Raw genomic sequence first — 25470 nt, forward strand, 5'->3', positions numbered from 1 at the left:
AAAGTCAAGGTGTTCAGATAGAACCAAAAATATTTCAATGTCTTGAACATTTACATCCTTAAATTGATTTTTTTTTAAACTTAAATAATGTTACCTTTAAATATATTGTTGTTTTCTTACTACTTGCAGATGATAGTAATTTTAAGCATACTTATTACACACAAAATTGTCTGATCAATTAATTTAATTTATAAAAATTATTTTGCCAAGGCCAACTATACTGTTCTTTAAAATTGAAAAACTTAAACCTGGCGTTTAGCTAATTCAAAAAGCTTAAAATGTTGTGGACGAATAACCTGTCTCCTGTAGTTTGGGAATAAGAATTACCATAAACAAGACAATAATACCACATGACATTTAAATCAAACAGAAAGTCTTAAGTTGGATTTTCGCCATACAAACCTTGGATTATCTTTTTATAGAACTAATACAATTTCTCCTAAAAAACATATATTTTTGTTTTATCAATGTAATTGCCATTGCCATGGCCTGTACAGTACCTATAATCTGTTTTTAAACTACATGGTTGCAAGCAAACTAAGGAAGCAAGAGAACGGTTTTAGAAAAAGGAATATAACTGAAAAGTTTGTTTGAATACACACAGCAGTGTCTTGAATTTTTTTCAGAGTTTGCCTTATATAAATTAAACTTTGTGAACATAATATGTGGTATCAATGTTACAGGGTATCTTGTTCAGTGGTTTAGGTTCTGCAATTTGTGGGTTTGAATCCAATCAGAGAACATTTCATATGGTGAGGTTGCATTTAACTTTAAAATAACAATAATGTAATGTAAAAATAATTTAAAGAGAAGAATTCCAAAAACATATTCCCCTGCAGACTTGCATTGGAATGCATTTCATGACGCAATTGTTATAACATAGACATGACATCAAAACTACCTTATGAAACTAGACTGCAATCAACAATTATCAAGTTTATCAAAAGCACCTGTCACAAACAGATGTGTTTCACACCTGACTATTAATTACCTGGTTGCGTTTTAATAATATTATATATATCATTATATATTATAAAAGCTACAAACAGTATTTCTATACACTATTTCCTAAAATAACAGTGTATCCTTCCATATCACTAAATTAATTTAGACATTATTTTTAACAAACCAGAATAACAAACAGTAAAAGTCACCTTGACAGCTTTGTTGTAACATTGCATGTTCATTGTAACATTGCATGTTCAGCTTTTGGTAAACATGTTAATTACTGTACTACTATTAAAAGATTCACAATATTTATAATGAATGTGGGCCTATGTTTTTATATCAATAAATTCTGAAGTGTGTATCTAATCAGTCACTTATAACCCAGTATCATTTGGAGCTAGGAGGTAATCATTGATATCTAAATAGTTGATGATAAATCTGATTTATTATAAATATATTTCCTGATGTATTTTGCAGGAGTATAACCTATTGTCCTGGCACAGCATGCTACTGACACTGAAGATCGCTGATATCAAGTCAAAATCATTCACCTAGCTACAATATCCTTAACAATCATTTGACCAGCCCTATAATTAATAAGTTCAATTCAACAACAACAAAATTAGAAACAAGTCAGAATAATATATAGTTGTGTCATCAGCAAAATATATGATGTTAAGTTTATTACAAGCAGTGTGGAGATCATCAAAATAAGAAAGTGTTACTGTTAGTGTTAGTCACACCTCTGTGCAATATTTATTTAAGAAAAACAGGTGGTTTTTTTTTTTAATAAATTGAAAAAAATAACTAAATGAGATAATTTTGTAATTATTTTTGTGGTGTGTGGTGGGAAAAAGGTTGGTCTACGGTTGGGAGTTTTTTATTTCCTGTTTATTATCAAATCAATGATAAAAACAATTTCTTCTATAAGACTATGGACTATGGTTTTCTTACTGGATATGGAAGAAGTATAACATAAAAATATCAACAAATTTGAATTATTGTTATCACTTTACAAAATATTACGCACAAATCAAAGTTTCAGGGGAAAATGGTAGCATACTATACTATATGGATTTATAAAGATCATAACAATAATTAGAGAAGTATACAAGTACATCTAGATTATTCTAGGGAAAAGAAAACTTTTTAACAATTTCTTTCAACATTGTACTCTTGGAGCTATACGTACATAAATATGTAAATTATTCATAATTAAATTTTCCCAAAAAATCACTGTTTTAACGATTATTTCAGAATTCTTTTTCACGTTGCGATGAATACGATGTTGCCCTATGGTGATGGGTAAAATTTGGTAATTTGCATATTATGTGACGCCATGGAGGCCATATTGAATCTTGTTTTTTCTTTCCAAATCAAGGATAAAAACTGCTTATTCGATTAGATATTTTTACGGAATCTTTTTTTACCAATGGATAATAATCAAAAGTTTATAAAAAACTACACACATATCAAAGTTTTTAGGCAAAATCATAGAAATAATGAAATTAAAAAAAATCACTATAGAGAGTGCAAATTGAAATTTCAAGGCAATATTAAAAAGTATAGAGGGCGCATGTTGTGCTGGAAACTATTCTTAATGACTTGCAAATGTATTCGCGAAAATATAAAGGGTGTTGGATAATATAGGCAAATTACATAATTCTCATACCCGGTAATACTGGGTATGCACAGTGCAACAACATTTTTTTACAGAGTGAAAGGGTTAATGGTCCCAAAACTGATCCTCGAAGGACTCCCTGTTTAATACAGTTACATTTAATACACATAATAAGATGTAAACCAATCAAGGTTTAACAATAATACCTCCAATTTCATATGTGGGTAGTTTACAAAGAAGTAGTTGGTAGTAGATGACATTGAATGCTTTCGATAAATCAAGGAAAATGACGAGAAGGATTTGTTTATTTTCAAAGGAATCTAAAATGTTACTTACTAATTCAATGACCGCATGTTCGGTTGTATGTTTCTCTAGTATTTTTGAAAAGATGGAGAGATTGGTCTACAATTTGAAATTTAAATTTTGTTTCCTTTATAAATATTGGTAACTTTATATTAATAACTTTAGTTATTTTATGTTTTATCCATCCCGAAACAAGGTGGCGCCAGAGGGGATGAACTTTCACGCCCCTTTACGTCAAAGAAAATGTAATTGCAGATGTGTGCACATTTGTACAGGTATAGGGTCTATTTGTAATGACATTTCACCTACCTTTGAAATTAGAAAATAGTAATCAGAGCAATTGCTATCCACAAGCACATCTTTCTGAATTCCATCAGAGGGACTTAAATGTAATATGAGCTACTGTTTTGTATTCAATGTTGACTACTTGATAACAGAAAAAGCTTCTTTAGACTTTAGAAGAGAGTATGGCAACTTACTTATTTGTACTTACATATAATGCGAAATAAATATATTTTACCTTAAAAGTCCATGTCTCAATAAATGTCTCTAATTAAAGACCACATTTAAATAATAATACAACCTGATCCTAAAGCATATTTAGGATTTTAAATTTAAAAATACTTACCTACATTTGTTTGGCCATTGTTAGACTGAGAATGAGTTGATGCAAACTACATTTGACGGTTAGTCCAGTAAAGATAAGTAAAAAATAGGGTGAACCTACAACAAATTGCAACAGAATTTGTTTTTTTTTGTCTGGTAAATATGGTTCATATCCAAAATTTCAATTTTCATGAGATTTTGTAAATGAGGAAACTTAATGATGGATATGTCATTTGAGCTGTATTATGACATCGCATTTACCATAGGTACATCATATGATAATTTAAATGATAATTGAAACTTTTAATATCACATTTATATCTACTCTATTAATGCACACTCTAAAACCAATCGTTATGGAGATACGGGGCTTCAAAATGGTATAGTAAATAGTGGCCATTTTGAATTGATGCTAATTAACCCCCTTCTTGAAGACCGATTTTGGTAAATTTTATCATGTTCATTTCAGTGGTAGATGGTAGAAAATTGTTTTCTTGCAGTTTATACATTTTAGAATAGGATAATGTCATTTAAGCAGTTACAACAAAATATATGACGTCACAACTACCTTATGACATCATAATTACCTCATATGGTGAATTAAATGTGCTAATTGGGAAGTTTAATGTCACATTCATATCTACTCATAATGCACTTAGGTGGTCTAAATCCAACTGTTCAAGGAGATATGAGGCTTTAAAAAAAGCAAATGGCGGCTATTTTTAATTAATGCTAATTAACCCACTTCCCAATATCCAATTTTGGTAAACTTTGGATATGATATTCATTTAGACCATATAAACAAGATAGAACAAAAAACAATTCTGTTGCAATTTGTTCTAGGTTCAACCATACTTTTACTGGACTAATTTTATCTTTTTGTTACAATTAACCATAAAACGTACATTTAAAAAAAGACAAGGAGTAACCCAGTTTAATGTTTTTAAAGTAACATTTTTACAAAAATTTAGTAAAAATTGCAGGAAAAGTCAAATTATTCCATTGGTTTGAAAATCAAACATATTGGTAATACATCTGTATCTGACCAATCAAATTAAAGAAGAATTAAAGAAATTAAGACTTAATAATATAATACATGGGTTTCAAATTAATGTGAAATATTGATTCACATAAAATATGTTTTGTGGTATAAAAACCACAAAACATTAAAGAAAAAACAATTATTAGTCAGGATTATTGTGTTTTAAATCAACAAATTATTGCATTATTAAATTAATAAAGCATACAAACATAAATTTTATAATATGATTAAAACACTTGTTAGTAAGAAGAAAAGAAAATATTAAAGATGATAAAAAAGTATGTTTTTACAAATATTGATTGAATACAGTATATATCAACAGTGATGATGTAAAGTTTTTACAATATTGCTGATATGAATTTCATGCAAATTGTTAACCGATGCAAGATTGAGGCAATGCAAACAATAAATGAATTTACACATACCCTGGATATTATTACAAGTCATTGTTTATACCACTACCCTGGATATTATTACAAGTCATTGTTTATACCACTACCCTGGATATTATTACAAGTCATTGTTTATACCACTACCCTGGATATTATTACAAGTCATTGTTTATACCACTACCCTGGATATTATTATAAGTCATTGTTTATACCACTACCCTGGATATTATTATAAGTCATTGTTTATACCACTACCCTGGATATTATTATAAGTCATTGTTTATACTGCTACCCTGGATATTATTACAAGTCATTGTTTATAGCACTACCCTGGATATTATTACAATACTGCTGCCCTGGATATTATTAAAAGTCACTGTTTATACTGCTATACTGGATATTATTACAAGTTACTGTTTATACTGCTATCCTGGATATTATTACAAATCATTGTTTATACAGCTACCCTGGATATTATTAAAAGTCAATGTTTATACCGCTACCCTGGATATTATTAAAAGTCAATGTTTATACCGCTACCCTGGATATTATTAAAAGTCAATGTTTATACCGCTACCCTGGATATTATTAAAGACATTGTTTATACGCTACTCTGGATATTATTACAGACATTGTTTATACCGCTACCCTGAATATTATTACAGACATTGTTTATACCACTACCCTGGATATTATTACAAGTTATTGTTTATACCACTACCCTGGATATTTTTACAAGTCATTGTTTATACCGCTACCCTGGATATTATTACAAGTTATTGTTTACACCGCTACCCTAGATATTAATACAGACATTGTCCATATCTTAGGTTCTTTCACCACAATGTATTTTTGTTTTTTACCAAATTCCCAGGCTAACAAATAAATATGTACCCTGAATAAATTTGAATTGTATTATTTGTAAATACAGTAGAAACATGAAATGTATATTGTGCATATGATCTAAGGTTTTATTGAAAGAAATATTCTATTGTTTACTGCTAATAATCTTGAATATGATATAATTATTGGTACGATGTGTTATTTTTTGTATATACTATGATACTAAATTGCAAGTTAGCATATAGAGTGTCAATTATATTTATATATTTAATATATTTAAATATATCCTAATTTAGCAGTAAAACTATTATGAGAATAATGGTGGTATAATGCTGTTATTTTGTGTATATATATATACAACCTACTTTAGCAATCGATCGGCCTCAACATAGTCATCACCGTACATAAGGCGCGCTTTCCACGTGCCCATCCACTGCCTGAGAGTGGGGCTGAGGGGCTGTGTGTTAGCAGGGGAGGGGGCAAGCAGACGGTCATTAACCCATGAATCAGATGCATCAACATGCAAATTTCCTTGACTGAAAAATTCACAAAAAAAAAACATGAAAATTAAATGAAAATCTGAAAAATGTCAGTATAAACATGAACATGAAAGCAGGTGAGTAATTGCTCAGTAAGATTAACTTCAGTTTGTATTAAATAACTTGAAATCATATCTATGCCGAAGTTAAGATTATTGAAATTTTTGAAAGTCTGGTTTTGGGGCAGAGAAAGAATGCCAAAATCTGTGATAATATGGACCAATAACATTACGTGTACATCTCCATTAGGAGGAGATTAAGCCAAACATGAGTGAAAGTACAGCAAATACATTAACCTTTGGCCTTAATGAAAGTCTCCATCATCGTACATTGTTTGCTTTTAATGTTATGATATTTTTTCTTTCTGTGTAAAAATAATTCGACTTTGTGACTTGACTTATGTGACTTTATTAACCCAACATGTAGATATATATAATACATGGTAGGCTACAAACAATATGTTCTTTGTGTGTACTTTAGCCTCAGCGTAATTCATGTTATCAGGCAGTAAAACATAATATTACATAGCCTATGTAAATATGTGAACATGATTGTTGAAACTGCATCACATGACTACCGTGAGCGAGGATCGTAAATCGTATATATCCTCGAGTAATTTTCGCGTAATTATCGTGTCCCTGTCATTAAACATATCAAATCCAGCAAATTCTCGAGTACGATGATATTGACTGTGTAATTTTCGTGTGGCAACACTCTCGTTTGGCGATAAATAAACAAAAGTCATCTACTGGGACTTGAACTCGCAATGATTTGTCACACCATCACAAGACAACGTTTCATTCGTTGCGCCACGCAACTTGCTTGAAGAAATTAATCAACTAAACTATTTAAACTATGCATACATAGCGCCCTCATTTTTTATTAGTCCTCCCTAGATGTGATGAAGGGTCGCTTGTAATTGGTTAATACTCACGGTAGTAACCTGTTACGCGCAACGCGGCGAACATCTAGTGATTCGGCTGGTCGAAGAAGACGAATTATTTGGCCTACCTGATAATAATATTATTATTGTTAATGTAGGCTTATTGATGGAAATTCTTCTGTTAATTTAAACGACCTAGGCCTATGTGAATATTTTATTGCCAAGGAATCATTAATTAGTAATTATCTGTATATTATTCTTCGTAAAGTAAGGTGAATGCAATGCCTAACTAGGCAGTCTTATTACAAGGAGGCCTAGCTACACTGGTCTTGCATTATACATGATGGTAATGTACTATGTCAATAATGTTTGCATGTTCAGATTTATGCAGAGATAATAAAAAAAAGTATCGATCTTCTCCCAATGGGGATGTACACGTACTAATATGTTAGTTAACTTGTTTTTCAATACTGAGCAATTATGACTAGAATTTAATATATATTAGCATATTAAAAAAAACACAAATCTGTGAATAAATGTTGAAATGAATACATGCATGGCTGTCACGGTTCAACAATTACATGAATTACTCTATCAACTATTATGCCATGTATGACAGACATTCAATTTTCTTGGCAGCTTTCCAAGAAACTTACTTCATTTGTTTGAGCCATGTATAACACCTGGTTGCTGTGTACAAACTGCTGCCATAGAAACAATTTAACATATATGAGTCACCATAGCAACAGCAACAAATTGGCTGCCATAGACAAAATTTAGCATAATATGCTGTCATCATAGCAACATTTCAAACAATTCAGCCACCACTTGAAATCTCCCACACTAATGTTTGTTTCTTTATTTTATGCATTTCTATGATTTTTTTTAAGCTACATGCACCAGCTACCAAAATGCAAATAACAAATACGAATTTTTTTTTAAAGATTTTTCTACACAAATTTAAATATATTTATGGTGAATGTATTCTATTTGCAGTACACTGCAGCATAATAGAAAACAACCATATTGTCAAATTTAGTTGATTAGTGATTAGAAAGTGAATTTTAACATGAAAAACCCAAATATTATCCAAATAAACTGAAAGTTAGTAAAAAAATTCAACCTGGGAAAAACCATGAAAACATTTTTTTTAATAGAAAAAAAATGATTTTTAAATAATTTTTGTCATTGATAAAATTAATATTATAACATATTTGTATTGTATTGTAAAAACACAACACCAAGAAGTAATAGAGGAATATGATGATCCGTGATTACGATCTATGTTTACAAGCCAATTGGTGAACATAGCGTCTAAAACTATGCACAAATTTTAAACCAGGATTAGTTGATTGGTTTGTAAGCATATGCAGATCTCCATATTATCCTGTTGTGTTATAATCTTTGATGTAGTGTCATGAAATAATACCATCATTTTGTGTGACATGCAGTCATTTTTATATCTAAAATTTTCAATTTTAATTTGAAAGAATAAAAAGTTGCTATTATGTGCAGCCGATGATTTTTTTTAAAGACTAGACAGGCATACAAATGCACCTTTTCAAATCAATAATATTGGCCTATTGTCACAACTGGAGTCTTACCTCATAAGTGAATCATCGGTTAAACTGATTGACGGCTTTATTGCTGGTTTTACGCCTTTATCTGAAAGAATACAATTTAACGAATGTTTATAAGTTAAATGTGGAGAATAATTTATTGAATTGAACGACTGACTGTTTATTTGATGAGACAAAGCCAAGTTGAATAGGACATTTGCCTTTTTTACTCTGCTTCATCTTCCTTTTTTGGTTATCTTGGATATAGATGGACAGAATATCATGATTTCCGGAAATTTTTTATTGTCAATCAATTGTAAAGTTAGTCATGCTTTTAACGAATGAAAATCAAGCATTGCACACATATATTACATACTGTAGTACAATACTACTGTGCAATAGTACTGATCAGCAGATCTTGGACATTCACTCATGTGTAACTAAATTTACGTAAGGGCAAAATTCGGTAAATCGCGCGTTACTTTTAGAATATTTACTCGATGGTATATAAAGGTGGTTCATACTTTTTGTACTGATGTTTTAACCACCTGTTGATTTGACTCAAAAATTCTTCTCATTTTGGGAAAAGTTTCTCTTTCGGGAAGTAATTCCCAGGGTGCTAATTTTAGTTGACTACATAAATCACTGTCGAATCTATTCGTTCCTGTAAACGACATGTATTATTGTCCAACATACATGTGAAATAGGCAGTTTTTTTACGGTGAAATTACTATGTATTCGAGAACCATCTAGTATTACATAAGTTTCCCAGAATTGTCTAATCCTAATAAGAATACGCGCTGAGCAAAGTCGTGTGACCTACCGCATCACTCAAGGATAGCAATGCTTGTGAATATCTCAAACGACATCAAAACATGCGAGGAATTTCGAAAGTCTGCTGATCAGTACTGTCCCTTAATCGTGACAAAATAATGCATGAATTAACCAAATGCCAGTATTTTGTTAAAAAGGTACAAAAAACACCAATTATTAAATCAGTAAAGCAGTTCCAATTAAAACTGTGATCAAATGTCCTCTGTGAAATTAGCATATTTGGTGGCTTTTGTTCAACAAAAGGTATTTTTATCCAACCTGGGTTTTCTCTGTGGTATTTGCCGGCTTTTTTGAATGCAGACATTGCTCGAAAGAATGCCCTCACAATGGCCCATCTGAAGACAGCTACTGGATCCAAACCAACCATCTCTCGTACAAATGCAAATTGACTATTTTTAAGCACAGACACAATATCAGGCCGCATTAGATCTGTATTTTTCTCTCGGAAATCCTGAAAAATTATTTAAAATATTTTAATGATTTATATTTTTTTAAGTAATTTTACCCAAATTAACAGGGTTAAGTTAAATCTTATAAAAAGTTGGACTTTTGGATAAGAAAAATCAAGGTATGGTAATGTATTTGTCAATATAAACAAAATATTGGGCTAAAAACAACATCAAGGTGAACTAGAGATATGATTACTAGCTGAATTATATTATATGTTTGATGCAAAAATGATGGGGTAACAATATTTACAGCGCTTAAAGGTTTCACAACATTAGGACATTTATAAATCCAGGATATCATTATTATTATGACTAATGACCTGCAGATTGTAAAACTGAATGTTTTATAAGCTCTTACTGGTATCACCATTACATGTAAATTTAAATGGGGGAATAACATGCGACTTGCAGCCTACTGGGCTGAATTGCGCAACTATCTATGACAGGGGCTGAATGGACAAGTACACAAGGTTAACCCCTACTCTTCCGATAGATGTACTATTATTGTATTGCGCAACTATCTATGACAGGGGCTGAATGGACCAGTACACAAGGTTAACCCCTACTCTTCCGATAGATGTACTATTATTGTATTGCGCAACTATCTATGACAGGGGCTGAATGGACCAGTACACAAGGTTAACCCCTACTCTTCCGATAGATGTACTATTATTGTATTGCGCAACTATCTATGACAGTGGCTGAATGGACCAGTACACAAGGTTAACCCCTACTCTTCCGATAGATGTACTATTATTGTATTGCGCAACTATCTATGACAGGGGCTGAATGGACCAGTACACAAGGTTAACCCCTACTCTTCTGATAGATGTACTATTATTGTACACCATTTGAGACCTTACTTTAACTTGATATTTGACTTGTCCAGCATAATGCACAACAATAAAGGCAGCTTCTCTTATTGGTAAGGTTTCAAAATAATAATGAAATTTATGTTCTTTGATGAATTTTCCGAGCAAATTGTGTCCATCGTTATCCTTTGCGGGAAAACTAGAGAAATAGAAGAAATACAATTGAAAATAATAATAATCCTTGAACAGATGGATAATTTCTTTTAAAATCTGAGATACTTTTCATATGCGACAGCGAAAAATTGTTAGAAAATCAAAATTCATGTCATTAAATAAACTCAATGTATGTTTGTATGATTTTACATAAAGATGCACATGGGCAGATGAAAAACTGCAAATGTAAGTTTGCCAGTAGATATGATGTTGTGTAAAGTACAGACTTACTTGCAATCATCATTGAGTATATGAATAAGTCCGGTGGGTTTCTTCTCAATCAGATGCAGACATTCTGTGTTGTCAATAAAGTCTATAGACTCCCATACAATTCCTTCTCGTGTGTATTCTTCCTGCACACAAAATAAGGTCACAATGAATGTTCAATAGTTTAGGTTATTTATTAATTTATTTAATTTCTGCCATGTACATTACAAAGAAGACAAAACAATTATAAAAGGAGGCAAGGAAAGACCCAACAGGTGCTAAACACCTATGCTAGTTGGTCAACCCAGAACAGATAAATAAATAAATTAATTAAATTCTACAATTAAAGCATCTACAAGAAAGAAAAAAAGAAAACGCCTATGCTAGTTGGTCAACCCAGAACAGATAAATAAATTAATTAATTAAATTCTACATTTAAGCATCTACAAGAAAGCGACCAACTACACACTTTTTCAATATCAAAATTATTTTAAAAATACAGAATATGAAGAAAATAATTATCGTCTAGGCCTAGATAGCAAGATTGTCGGACAATTTTACACAAAAGCAATCAGGCCAAAAGATAATCATGAACATACAAATGATTAGTCATATACACAGATGATTGGGTCTACAGAAGGCCTAAGCCTACCTTATACCTAGTATGAACTAATAACACTTGTATAATCAGAATATTAAATTTTCAATCAGAACACGGGTCTTATCATGCATATTTGGTCTATTAGCAAGTGGTTCAGGCCTTATGCTTATAAATCCCTTTTTAAAGCTTGCATTTTAATTTTATTACAAAGTAGATGTGTCAGTGTAAACTGACATAGATGATGTTTCTTAGCAGTTAAATAACAAACACAGGTTAAGTCACCTGTTCTAACTTGAACACATGTTGGTTGAAGTAGTACTGCAAATGCTCATTTGCATAATTTATGCAAAATTGCTCAAAACTGTTTCGATAGAAGTCTTCAAATCCAAAGATGTCAAGCACACCAATTGAATTACCCTGAAAAGAAGTTTAAAATAGATTTTGTTTAATATGACAAGCCACACTATCTATATCAAGGATTATTCATGTACTATCCATCCTTATTGAGTAAAGTAATGAGTTTGATGGTGGCAACTGATTGTGGTGTGTGTCCTAATTTTGTATGGTAATAGATGACGTTATTATACCTGCAGAACAAGATAGGAATGAATGGGTATGGTATGAGTATAATTAAGACGGTTATAACACATTTCCACTAAAGATTAAAGGGGGTAAGGTTCCTTACACTCATTTATATTTCTTTTTAATCATTTACACTGTCTTTGCCATCAATGATCAACCACATAACAAGAAGTTGATCAAGATAGTGTGATCTTACAATGCTTATTAAATTGGAACTATATACATTAAATTGGGCATGTCTACAAGAAGTACATTTTTTATTCACTTAACTCATCTCATATATAACTTATCATAAGGTTGTTAATTCCCTCCAGTTTTATATTGCATTTTGTGAATTTAACAAGATGTAACTGTATTAAAAACTATATTACTAGATATAAGACATGTATCCACAATGATATAAAAAATCAGACATCAATATACAGAATATGAATTGATCTCTTATATTTTCTCTATTTTGTTAAAAATGTCATATTAAAAACTCTAGTACATTATATACATTCAAGTCTAGCTTAAAGACTCATTTATTCACCATGTCTTATCCAGAAAACTTGTAGCATATTTGTGATGTTTTTTGTGATGTCTTTAAGATTTGTAACTTTTTTTCATGTTCTTTGTTGTCAGTAGCGCAGTGAGCGTCTTTTTTAGACGGATGCTTGCGCTTTACAAATTTCCATTATTATTATTATTATTATTATTATTATCATCAAATAAGCGCCATAGCTCATACACATTGAGTGTGACACTTAACACTATGCTTAATTCACTGCTGCAGTGATTGTTTTGATGGATTGATTTATTACTATACTACATTTGTATTATGTCAATATAAGACAGGAAATATATATTAAAAATAGATTTGTTTTTGGGTCATTGTGGAGTATTTTGTGGCAATTAAAACAATTATTTAATCAATATCATGTAACCTGATAAAGCTGGCTTTAATCAAGGAGTTTCGGCATTATAGTCCAGACATATTGTATATGATTTTATGTAGTGCAATACATGTGATTTCACATCAATGTATGTCATCTCATAATTTGTATCTGACCTTTCATAATCTACTTTAAGGCCAAAAGAAATTGTTGGTTTGCCCTTCATTCTGGAAAATTGTTAGGGAGGGTGGAAATCGTATCTTTCGCTATTTTTTATGTGTTTTAATCTGATATATCAAAGTTTCATGTGCGAGTTATTCTTGCATATACAGAGCGTAACAAATGTAATTAATTATATCTAAAAAACTTAAAAGCTGGACATAAAATAGGAAGAGTTTACTGTTGTTATGCATTGTTTATGCAGATTTAAATGTGTGCCAATCTCCAGTCGGGAGTTTCTATATATCACTAAGCATGCTGTTGGCCTTGCTAAACTTATGCCTACTGTAGCCTCATGGTAAATTATCTAATAGCGCACTATCTAGCCTAGCTTCTAGGTTGACAACAAATATCATCCTCTGATAGCCATAAGGTCGACACACGATAAGTGGTAGTTCTATCAGGCGTGCAGCTTACATCCTCATAGCAATTAGCTAAGCTTAGATTGAAATTTACGTATTTAAGCTTCATGAAACTTTTGCTCCTAGATTTCGGCGATTTAGGTGATGGTAGGCAAACAACTCTTTTTTTTGGCCTAATAGGGCTCACAAATTTCTTCTATTACAAATTAAATTGTTAAATTAGTATTGTTAAATAAAAAGCAAAAAATGTGTTCTTTTTTAAAAAGAGGCAACAAAATATTTTGTAACGTGCTATGTATTCTATTGTTAAATAGTTAACATTGTAGTTAAATCAATAATTAACTATTGTAATAACACTAACATAATTTATTATTTATTTAATGACACTGCTATGAGTTATAAATAGTTTTATGCTTTTAAATCATATTCATTAATGTTATAATGCAGATTTAGTACAAAGTTTTTTATCTCTGGTATCTGGTTAAAAGTGATACAAGGGTAGCCTAAACACTATTAAATGAATAAGCCTTGTGTGGTTAATTTCTTTCTGTAAGTAAAAAATCATAAACAAAATTGAATACCCACTGTATTTATTAAGACTATATTATCATGCAAAAAGTGTTTTTTAAACTTTGCAATAATAAACTCTGCTGACCCACAGTTGATGTAGGACATTACAAACTTAAAACCAGTATGATATATCACCTGATTTACTTGGGATATATTCTTTGGCTAACAAATTTGTTTGCAAATATATAATTATTCTGAATTTGTATGAAAATTTATGTATCAAATAATGAATCAATATCATTTTAGATAAGTGCGTAAATTTACTGTTTAACTAAATTTGTTAAAAAAGCACAATGGTTTAAAAAAAGGGATTTTTAGATTACTCAATGACACCAAAGATATGAATCATTGGTACACTATTACATACCAACTAAGAGAAAAGAAGATATTAAAATGATGATTGGTTTGTGTGCAAATTATTCTAACCATCTTTTACTCTATGTACTTCTGCCATGCAATGTGTGGTGGAAAAGGCCCTTTTTTCAAACAAAAGCAAGAATTACTAACCAAACTTGAATATAAACATGGTAGTGCAAATTTTAGTGTATATTTCACTTAATACTTACGTTAAAATGGTGTTTACGTAAATGCTGAGAAAAATCAGAGATTTTTAAAATGTGCTAAATCCAATACAAATACATTTTCAAATGTTATTAATTTGTTTCAAAAATTGTAAAATTATAAAATTGTAAGAAATTGGAGGAGAAAAGCATAGTTGCGCGTTATTTGATATGATTGGTCAGATTAATACCAGGGAAATACACATGTGCAGTAAGTCGGGGCGTCAAGGAGAGAGAGAGAGATTTTCCAGATAATTGTCTTTACAGTATGCAAACTTTTTGCAGGTGTATTAATGCCATTATGTAGTTGAAGGGTGTTGAATACTAACCTGGTGATCACCTTTTTCATTCCTAGCTAGAAGAGCATGGTTGACTTGTAAAACAATCCATTCAAACAGTGCGCTATATAATCCCTTTGCTAATGCGTCTCGAGTTGCTATAGCCTACAAGAAAAGTAATTATATAAAATATCAAGGGGGTTCATTAAAAAATAACTCAATAATATTGGTTGTCAACAGTCAAGCATAGTATTGAAACAGTATAGCTATATCTTCCTAATTTTGGTAAATTGTTGTGAAAATAGACACATGTGAAAATAAAACACGTCCTGTTTGATCACTGGACCTAAGGTTGAATTTGTTAATTCATAGTTAGTATTTCTTTTTAAAAAATCTACTGTTTATTGCCTCTTAGTAATTTCTAAAAATATTATATAAAGTTTTTTTAAAATCAAACTTTCAGTTTTGATATATAATATAATACAGATATTGCCTGCTTGGAGGCGAAATATAAGATTTGAGGTTCAGCGCGCCGTGCGTACCAGGTTACTTCTGTGAGTTTGTTTGTGCCAGTACAAGGGCTGGGCTTATACTTGTGTCAGTATGATATTATACTTACCTCACTCATTTTATATTGCACAACAAACTGATCACCACGAGCGCTTGATGTCCTTTTAGTCAGTGCTGAAACTAATGTCTCTTGCTTGACACGTAACAGGTCCGATACAACTTTTACCGTTGCTATGTTCTTGATGATCACAGATTCACCATGGTCCATACGACTACGGAATGTTATATTTCCAATGTGAAGTACAGCCGAGAGCACCGAAAAAATTCTGCGGAGTATGAAGGAGAAGAATTTAAATAATGAATATTCATGATGCAAATCATTAAAAGTTTCGTTTCATAGGATGCTAACAATGCAAGGGCTTTCAGCTTGAGTAGTAAGCAATCAAGTTTTATAAAACTATTTTATATATCATAAAAAATGATATGTACTGTATTTGGAACTATTAATAGTTTTCATAGTGATGAAATTCTGCAGAGTATGAAGGAGAAGAATTTAAATAATGAATATTCATGATGTAAATCATTAAAAGTTTCGTTTCGTAGGATGCTAACAATGCAAGGGCTTTCAGCTTGAGTAGTAAGCAATCAAGTTTTATAAAACTATTTTAATTTTTATATATCATAAAAAATTATATGTACTGTATTTGGAACTATTAATAGTTTTCATAGTGATACGTTCTTGGAAAAGTATACAATCAATAGAATTTAGAATTTTCACATTTTAGAAAATATTTATCAATTAATATATTAATTTATATATTATTTTAAAGATGACTTTAATAACAATATTATAATGGACGATACAGTAATCAACTCATCCTTAATAGCAGCTTTGACAAATTGCTGGCTGGTTTGAAGGTAATATTTATTTTTATAAATGTGTATACAACATGAAAGCAAGGGTCCTACAAGATTCTAGCTATTTTAAGACAAAATGTTACATTAAAATTAACAATTAACTAATGCGGCACAAACATTCTGATGACTGGTGCTTACCTCCTACTCTTTCCAAACCTCAATATTTTATATGAGAAATACATGAATCACCCTTTACAGTAAAAAGAAGTCTGTAACAAAATATGCAATGTAAACAATGTACAAACCTTCGCATTGTTTCATGCGAGAAGCCAACCATCTCCATTGACTGGCGTAGACGATTGAATTCATACTTCTCATCACAACCATCTACAGTGTAACATTTACTCTAGAAATTTGAAAATAATATAAAATTCAACAATTATTCGAAGAATAAATGAGTCTAAGACTAGACAATTTGTAAATTTTTTATATCTTTTCCTGAATAACATAATATTAAAAAATAAATAATAATATAGAGCTTTTAACACACAACCATTATATTTCTTAGTAGCTCCTTGAATGTCATGCCAATGGAAACAAAATCTTATGTACTGTAGGTATATTATGGTAGAATGTTGGGTTCAAATCTGACAGATTGCCTTATTTTAACGCTTATCAAATTAATTTCAGTATATCTTGGGCCATTTAGAGTTTCTCTATGCCTGTAAGTTTATATATACTGTAAAAGATCTTCTTGTGACAATATTCTACAAGATGAGGGCATGCAAATTTTGTTGCACATGCATACACTCAAGACCTAATGTTATTCCACTAATTCCAAATTAATCAATTGGATTTGACCCATACCATTCAAATAAAAACGATAATTGTTATATTCTCAATAATTATTATTTCTCCTAGATTATTACAATTAGTCATTACTTGATTGAGGTAATTGTAATCCTGTGCTTTCTGTAGCCAGAATGCCTCCCTCTCTTGGTCAGTAGCACCATTCAGAAGATAGTAAAATACATGATAGTTACGTTCATCTGGTGATTGTGATATTATTCTGGATTTTTCAAGAAGATACTGTTCCACAATTGCACTGAAAAGAACAAAAATGCAGCTATTTAAAATCTTGTTTATCAATGTTACATATTTGAAATAAAAACAACTTGCAAAAAACATTAATTAAAATATAAAACAAAGCAAGAAATATAATAAAAAAGTAAAATAAAATTGAGCTTTTTATTCACAGGTTGTATTTTGTATACTGTATTGGATGGGTGACCACCTGAGAATACCAGGTCAGGTGGTGTATAGACAAGAGTGTGATAGCATGTGGTAGGCATAACAAAAATATACACTATTACTGTAGTTGAAAATATGGACTTTTCATTCTGCTTTAATCCCTTGAAATTTAAAATAAACCAAACTGGTCAACTGTATTTGGTTGAATTGCTCACAATAGTGCAGAGTAAGTTCCTTTTTAGAGGATAACTTCCACAATATAAGCTTATCATCCAGGTTAACACTATAACTTTTTATTGAAATGTAAAGATTTAAATGTCCAATTAAAAAAAACAACAATTGATAACAGAAATGAAGAAATAGTAAGGAGATTTTAAAACTAATGACGAAAGACAAGCTGATAATCTGTAAAAGAGTATGATTTAAAAGTTTTCATCTAATTCTTACTTGAATACTCATGGGAATCCTTCAGTATGTAAACAATTTGCATAAGGAAAGAAAACAAGTCATAAAAATAAACAAACATAATTAATATAAATTATTTTTTTAATAATAATAAGAGCAATCAGAGATTACATACAAGGCCAAACTCCAAAATTAAAAATGATTAAGCCCTGTTATTGTTTACAATACCGAATTAAAGTTTAGGCCAATGTAATGTTATATCATATTATTAAATTGACCAAATTAGGATTCTGATCTGAATTTCCTCCAAATTTAATGAAGTCATTTAATGAAGATTCATCTAAAATTATTAAAATATTAAAAAGTGGTCCAGAGTTAAGATCTTGGTTCAGCCTCCAAAATGTAATGAATTCTTCCATGACCATACTACTGTTTGAATTTGTGGTTTTATTTGTGAAAATATCCTACCATGGTATTTTTATACCTCTATGATCCTAACAGACAAACAAAAGAACAAACAAATAAATATCACAGACAAAAATATAACCTCGTTAGCGGAGGTAATAACAACAATGATTATAAATGCATATAACCTAATGATTTTGTCAGAATCTTTATTTATTAGATTACAGTACTGTATATGCATTATTTAATGCATAATCTTTATTTATTAGATTACAGTACTGTATATGCATTATTATGCATAATCTTTATTTATTAGGTTATATGCATTATCATGCATAACCTTATTGATTCTGTCAGAATCTTTTTATTTATTTATTTATTTATTTATTTATTCTTTACTTAGCACTATTTTGTCCGTCAATTATCTTGAGATCAATTTTATCTAGCTACTGTACGTCAATTTTTCAGAGTGTATTCCTTATGGCCAGGAATCAATGTGGTTATCTTTTCATGGTGCGAAATCAAAAATTATGTGATCGATTTAACAAAATTACGTTTGTAATCATATTTTCACAATATATTATAATTAAATTAAACCAAATAAACATAAATTTCAGGTCAAATTTCATCATATGACAATACAAATATGTGCGTAGCGCATAACGTATGCATATGCGCGCTTACAATTTTCTAAATTGTCAACATTTATTTTCTATGAAAGTAGAGTATGTTTCAGTAAATTTTAAGTGTTTCAAAATTGTCATGAGTGCGCAGAATTTTGCATGCGCACTGTGCGTTAAACTATAATGACCACTCTTTTTGCCTGATTTCTGTTTTACAACCTTTCTTTAGCAATTCCATCATATTTTATTCACTTTTCAACTTGAAACTATGTTATACGAGCACGTTAAAAGTTAAGTTAACAAAATGTTTATGTATTTTAAAATTAATATAGATCGTCCGAATGCTCTGGAAACCCTATTTTTCATTTCATTTCCTTAAAGTGTACAGTATGTATCATATGTATGATTTATTATAAATTAAGATAAAAAAGTATTGAGTCTAATTTACTATTTTGTACAATTTATACAATGTTTTATCTCAACAATGCCAAATGTTCTCATAAATAAAAAAAAGGATGAGGGACTATACTATACACAGATATTATACCGTATTATTATTAACCTGTTGATTCTGTCAAGGATCATTAATATAAAATGTATTATTATTTTTCTTGGTTTGAATACACTTTGGGGTCTGAAATAATGGTAACTACCTTGTACAGAGTTTTGTGGAAGATACATTGTCATAAGTGCACAAAATAACTAAGTCTTTCCATTTTCTTCTGGGTGAATTTAATGCATTGTCTCAAATGAATCATACAAATTAACAAGGGATGACAAAGATTCACATCCTAAGAGTTACTATACACTAGATGGTACCCGAGCGAAGTGACCGTACAATCTAGGTCGTGCTCACAGATGGTTCTCGAATACATAGTAATTTCAGCGTTAAAAAAAACTAAAACTCGTCTACAGAGAAACGAATAAATAGACACGATGATTTATGTAGTCAACTAAAATTAGCACCCTAAAAATTAGGCCTACTTGTCATAGCTTGTATGTATTGTAAGTATGTAACATTAGGGTTCAGGGATGGGGAAGAGGATGGGTACAATTTTTTTTTTATAGGCCTATAAATAATATATAAGCCTACCACTAAATACAGTAAAACATTTGCAATTTAAAACTGTCACCGTCATAGTCGATTGAAATAGTAAAGTACATGTAAACGATACACCATATCGATGTTTATATTTTTTGTAATTATTAATTAATACAAATGTTGAGAAGCAACTGTCAGTAATAGTTTAAAAGTTTATTTGTATATTGTGCGTTTATATATCTAACCAGTGGCGGATCTCAGACCTGACAAGGGGAGGTGGCCACGAAAGTAGCAAACAAGGTGCGTAGCACCAATCGGGGGCGGGTTTCTGAAATTTTTTTTTTAAATAGATGCTTACAGTTTACACACAGTTTAATAATATGCTAGAGCAACTGTTTCCATCACAATTAATAACAAATGTTACATAATGTAAATTTCAATCCTTCCTAAATACTGAACGGATCTTTTTAGACAAACTAATAATAAACTTTGATCAAAAACATTTGGTAATGCGGTACTCCGAAAATGCCTCGATAGTGCATGTGTTGTGTACCGTGTTTTGGTGATCTGTTAACCTCAGATATCTTAACGCTGGGTGAATAACTCAGTGTAAATTAGTATACCATGATTGCAATAATCGCTGTGTCTATAACACAAAAGGTGGTTAAAATCAGTACTGAAAGTACGAACCAACTTTATACCATCAAGTAAACATTCTAGAAGCAATGCACGATTTACCGAATTTTGCCCTTACGTACATTTAAATATAGTATAGATTAGATATAATTTAGTAAAGTGTCTTTGTTGAAAAAACACTATTCATAATAATCATACTGTACTATGTCATTTTTGGTTTAAATGTTTCTGATATCTTACCCATGAACTGTGCCATTTTGTCGATAGTTTACTTGAATAAATTTGCCAAATCTACTGCTGTTGTTATTTACAACTGTTTTTGCATTTCCAAAGGCCTGAGGAAAAAGAAAACAAACAAAATATTGATACTGGAGGAAAACAAAGAAAGGCAATCTACTACAACTTTCAAATTGTGAAGCAATGGTATTACAGTATAACGCCTTTGTTCAGAAAATTAAGGATCCAAGCTAGAAATACCTTCTAGTATTACACATATACCTTCTAGTAACACCTATATACCTTCTAGTAACACATAATAATTAATATACATTCTAGTAATTACACCTAATTATACAGTTCCTTCTAGTATCAACTAATACAGTATACTGTACCTTTAAGTAACATCTAATATACAGTACCTTCTAGTAACACCTAACAATAGCCCCAAAAAATCATTCAAAGATGAAACAAATCGAAAAACCAATTCATTTTATAACTAAGCATTGCCTTTATAACCAATATGTTGATGGTATTTCAGGTATTTCAATAACCTGGAGTGTTTTACAGTATCCATGCTTCAGTTTATGGTCTATAGGTTTTCATATTGTTCATACTCTTATGGTGTTTTAAGTTAATAACTTGTGATATCAATTCCAATAGTCTAAAGAAAATCTATACAGTAGAAATAAAAGTCTTTTTTAAAAAATATCGGTTTGCCATAACCTAACAAGAGGGTGAACTCGATCTTGCTCTCTCTCTCTCTCTGTAGTGTAGACGATGGTTCTAAGATTGTTTTATGACGCTGGGAAAAACCAGTCTATTGGCAGTTTCGGCAACTTGTTTCAGCCCATTTTCGGGAGTGAGCTACCAAAATTATTATAAAATTTGTACGAGATAAATACAGTGGATTGGTCAAATAGAAATTTGTATTTAAATAAACCTAAATCTGTTTTCATATAGGCCTGGTTCACACTAGCAGTTAACCGTTATCACAGCCTGCATGAGAACACGCAATTCGATGGTTCGTTCCGGCCTATCAGGATAGGCTATCGGTTAGAGATTTGACCTTCATTTCATTAATAGCCAATCAGCTTCTATTATATATTATACCAAGGTCGCATATGATGGTGTAAGTTTTTAAGTGCAGAGAAATAGGCCTACAGTAGTTGTCATTCACTTTAATATTATTTCGATGTGAAGCACTTTCACTGTAAAAGTGCTACCAGGCCTAATATAAATTTATTATAGCCTGGAGTTTGTTTTACTTTGTTTTGTATTTTTTTCAATCAATATAAAATAATAAATAAATATTTTTTTTTTGTGTTTCTTTGCTTCTTATTCACTCATGTGTGTTTCTATCTCCTCCGTCACACCAAATCATTGAGCATGTCATACATCGCATCTTAAGAATAATCCATGCTGCTGCTACTCACATGCGTGATTTGCGAAATCAGCAGCTATCACATGCACGATTTGTTTGTTTGTTATAAATAATTACTCCGCATGCATTTTGGGAAAGAAAATAAACAAAGCCTCATCACACAGCGCATGTACACGTACTGTACAAACTGTTGTCACAAGTTTAACTAGCAGGCACAGGTAGACAAGGCTCGCATTAGATATTCGTGACAATTACGAGTTATTACAATATTTTACCAGCTTTGATTGACGTGTTCACATGCAGGAATCCTTAACAACTTGTTACTTTTGAAAAAAATTGTACGAGTGAAATGGGTACTAGAAGGGTGATTGTCCAAGGGAGAGTTGTCCGGGTGCTAGTTGTCTGAGGAGTAGTTGTCCAGGGGGTGATTATCTTTTTCGTACATTAGGAACCCCTTATGTGAAAACATAGTCTTGAAACTACTTCCTAAATATAACTAAACCTAACCCTCTAAATAATCTCTCTCACTATCGTTACACATCACACCTTATAGATGACTAATGATATGCATGTTTATTTTGTGACGTTTCATGAGGGTACGAAAAGAAATATCGCGTCACCCCACTTTAAAACCAGAAACTGAGAAAATTATTTGAATGTAGAAATCCTATTTTTATTAGGCAACTCCGAACAATGTTCTATAAACTAATACAATAGGAGCAGGGCTGTATTTCATTATGTTCACACAATATTATGTAGAAAGAAAATAATGTGTTCTCTTACCTCCAATACTGGTCCAGCGCCAAGTAGCGTTTGTTCAACCCCCGTACCATGTCCCTTTTGACTCAACGCCGTCAAATGGTGAATCAGAAGGTTCGTACTTTCTGTTTTTCCTGATCCACTCTCCCCAGAAATAACTACGCACTGATTACGTTTTTCTTCGAGCATAGCATGAAATGATGCATCCGCAACTGCAAATATATGTGGATCCAACTCATGTAGCTTGCGGTTCTGATAACGATCAACATACTCCGGATTATAAATAGGATAGAACTTGAATGGGTTGATTGCAATAAGTATAGAACCAACATAAGTGTAGATTTTACCCTGTTTAAACCTGGTTACTAAGTTTTTAAGGAGCATATCCTCACTCAGATCTGGTAAATTACACAGGTCATTATATTCTTTCATGGAGTTGCTTTGTGGAAATAAATGGCTGACAAATGCATCCAATGCCAGTGTTCCAGTTTGGTTAACATCCGATACCTTGCAAGTTGTATCATATATATTCCTAAGATAGAATTTGTATTTCGTTTGGAAGGTTTTACCAGGAGTACCACTTTGGTTTGTGTCCGGCCAACGTTGTTGAATAAGTACAGGGCAATCGCTTTTATCCAAGCGCTTTTCTTGGATGTCATCATCAGTGTTGCCGAAGCCAACTGTTAGGAAGTAATTCTCAGGTCTTCGTAGACTAAGCTTAGAGGCTAGTTGAAATACAATATCACCTGCACAGTCCTGTTTGGTAGCCTCAACTGCAACCCAGTTCCGACTTGGTGCTATATTACCTGGGTGTACACGCACACGGTATATCTCATCATCATCAGGCTCCATTATAGAGTTACAGTTACAGTCTAATTCCTATAAATGACCCAAAAAATTATTATTATTAAAAACAAGTATTATTAGGAATTAGTGAATTACTATGTCACATGTGATGCTGTCTGAAAACATTTAAAATATCTAACTAAACACAGGAGACGAGTCACATACTGTATGGGAAAGCCCTCACATTTGGAGTTTTCACAGAAATCTTTATATTTTGTAGTATGTGCCATTTCAGCATGCATTCACATAATATATTGAATATACAGTTCCTAAAAAAGTTATTACTTCAGAATATTAATATTTCCAATACAGTAGGTTATCTGACCTGTGAGTTTTACAGATCTAATTTTATAACTCCATGTACAGATAGAAACAGGAAGCTAGCAGGTGATTTAATACACTTCCACCACATCCTATAAGGGCTTGCATAATTCAAAATTGATCACAGCAAAGATTATAATAGCTTTTGTAATACGTGATTTGTTGAAACTACACAGAGTCTCCCTTTTTGTATTGGGCCTCAGGTGTCTGATCTTACTGTAAGTTTCTAAAACGCTCAAACACAGGATCATATACAGATGCAAATAAAGAAATAATTGGTCAGATGTTTTTCCCTACTTATATTTTTCAAAACTATATATGTGGTGTACTGCAAACTTTATATCAACATATCTATTTGTTAATTATTTTTTTATTTTCTAATTTATTTCATTATTGTAATTGTATTTACCTAATGAGGAGTATCTTTGTATCAGGGAGTTGAGTATTTAGTCAAATAAATATGTTTATACAGTATAAAGTTTACAGTACACCACGTACTGTATATATAGTTCTGACTTTAGAGTTTTGATCAATATACATAATATACAGTACTCAAACAAATAGTAAAGAAATTCTGAAATACATGCTATTGTTCTAATAAAATGTACTGAATGGTTGTCTTCTGGATTTAAAGGATTTCCCATCCATGCAAGAATATGTTTATTGTTGTACAGATGTCAGAATTCTACTCACATTTACATATTTAACAAAAATTGTCTATTTATAATTTATATCATAAAGCAGAGTCATTGTGTAAACAGGACAGTGAAAGTATGAGGTATCATAAAATGAATACAAACAAAAGTAGGTAGAGCTATGCTCACAATGGAATTCAATGAAAACTGTTGATAACTACAGCATGTGATCTGAACCAATTTGGACAAAATATGGCAATTTTATTTCACTTTTGATTCTA

The 25470-nt window shown here is 31.2% G+C and overlaps 1 protein-coding gene across 5 annotated transcripts in view; it reads right to left on the reverse strand.

Annotated features, from left to right (window-relative positions):
* Positions 1-25470, reverse strand: part of LOC140052111 (unconventional myosin-IXb-like) — a 70473-nt gene that overhangs the window by 26532 nt on the left and 18471 nt on the right. For 3 of the 5 annotated variants that reach the window (XM_072097527.1, XM_072097524.1, XM_072097523.1), the window contains exons 2-14: positions 23412-24266; positions 21269-21363; positions 17609-17771; positions 16972-17072; positions 15918-16134; positions 15350-15463; positions 15027-15050; positions 12135-12269; positions 11276-11397; positions 10883-11030; positions 9829-10021; positions 8782-8842; positions 6121-6291 (exon numbers count right to left, since the gene is read on the reverse strand). In XM_072097527.1, coding sequence (XP_071953628.1) covers positions 6121-6291; positions 8782-8842; positions 9829-10021; positions 10883-11030; positions 11276-11397; positions 12135-12269; positions 15027-15050; positions 15350-15463; positions 15918-16134; positions 16972-17072; positions 17609-17771; positions 21269-21363; positions 23412-24239 — 2372 coding nt within the window. In that variant the 5' untranslated portion in view covers positions 24240-24266. Of the gene's footprint in view, positions 1-6120; positions 6292-7833; positions 7879-8781; positions 8843-9828; positions 10022-10882; positions 11031-11275; positions 11398-12134; positions 12270-15026; positions 15051-15349; positions 15464-15917; positions 16135-16971; positions 17073-17608; positions 17772-21268; positions 21364-23411; positions 24267-25470 lie in introns of all 5 variants that reach the window. The other 2 variants (XM_072097526.1, XM_072097525.1) reach the window with 2 other exon arrangements.

The sequence above is a fragment of the Antedon mediterranea genome, chromosome 6, assembly GCF_964355755.1.
Source record: "Antedon mediterranea chromosome 6, ecAntMedi1.1, whole genome shotgun sequence".
Lineage (NCBI taxonomy): Eukaryota > Metazoa > Echinodermata > Crinoidea > Comatulida > Antedonidae > Antedon > Antedon mediterranea.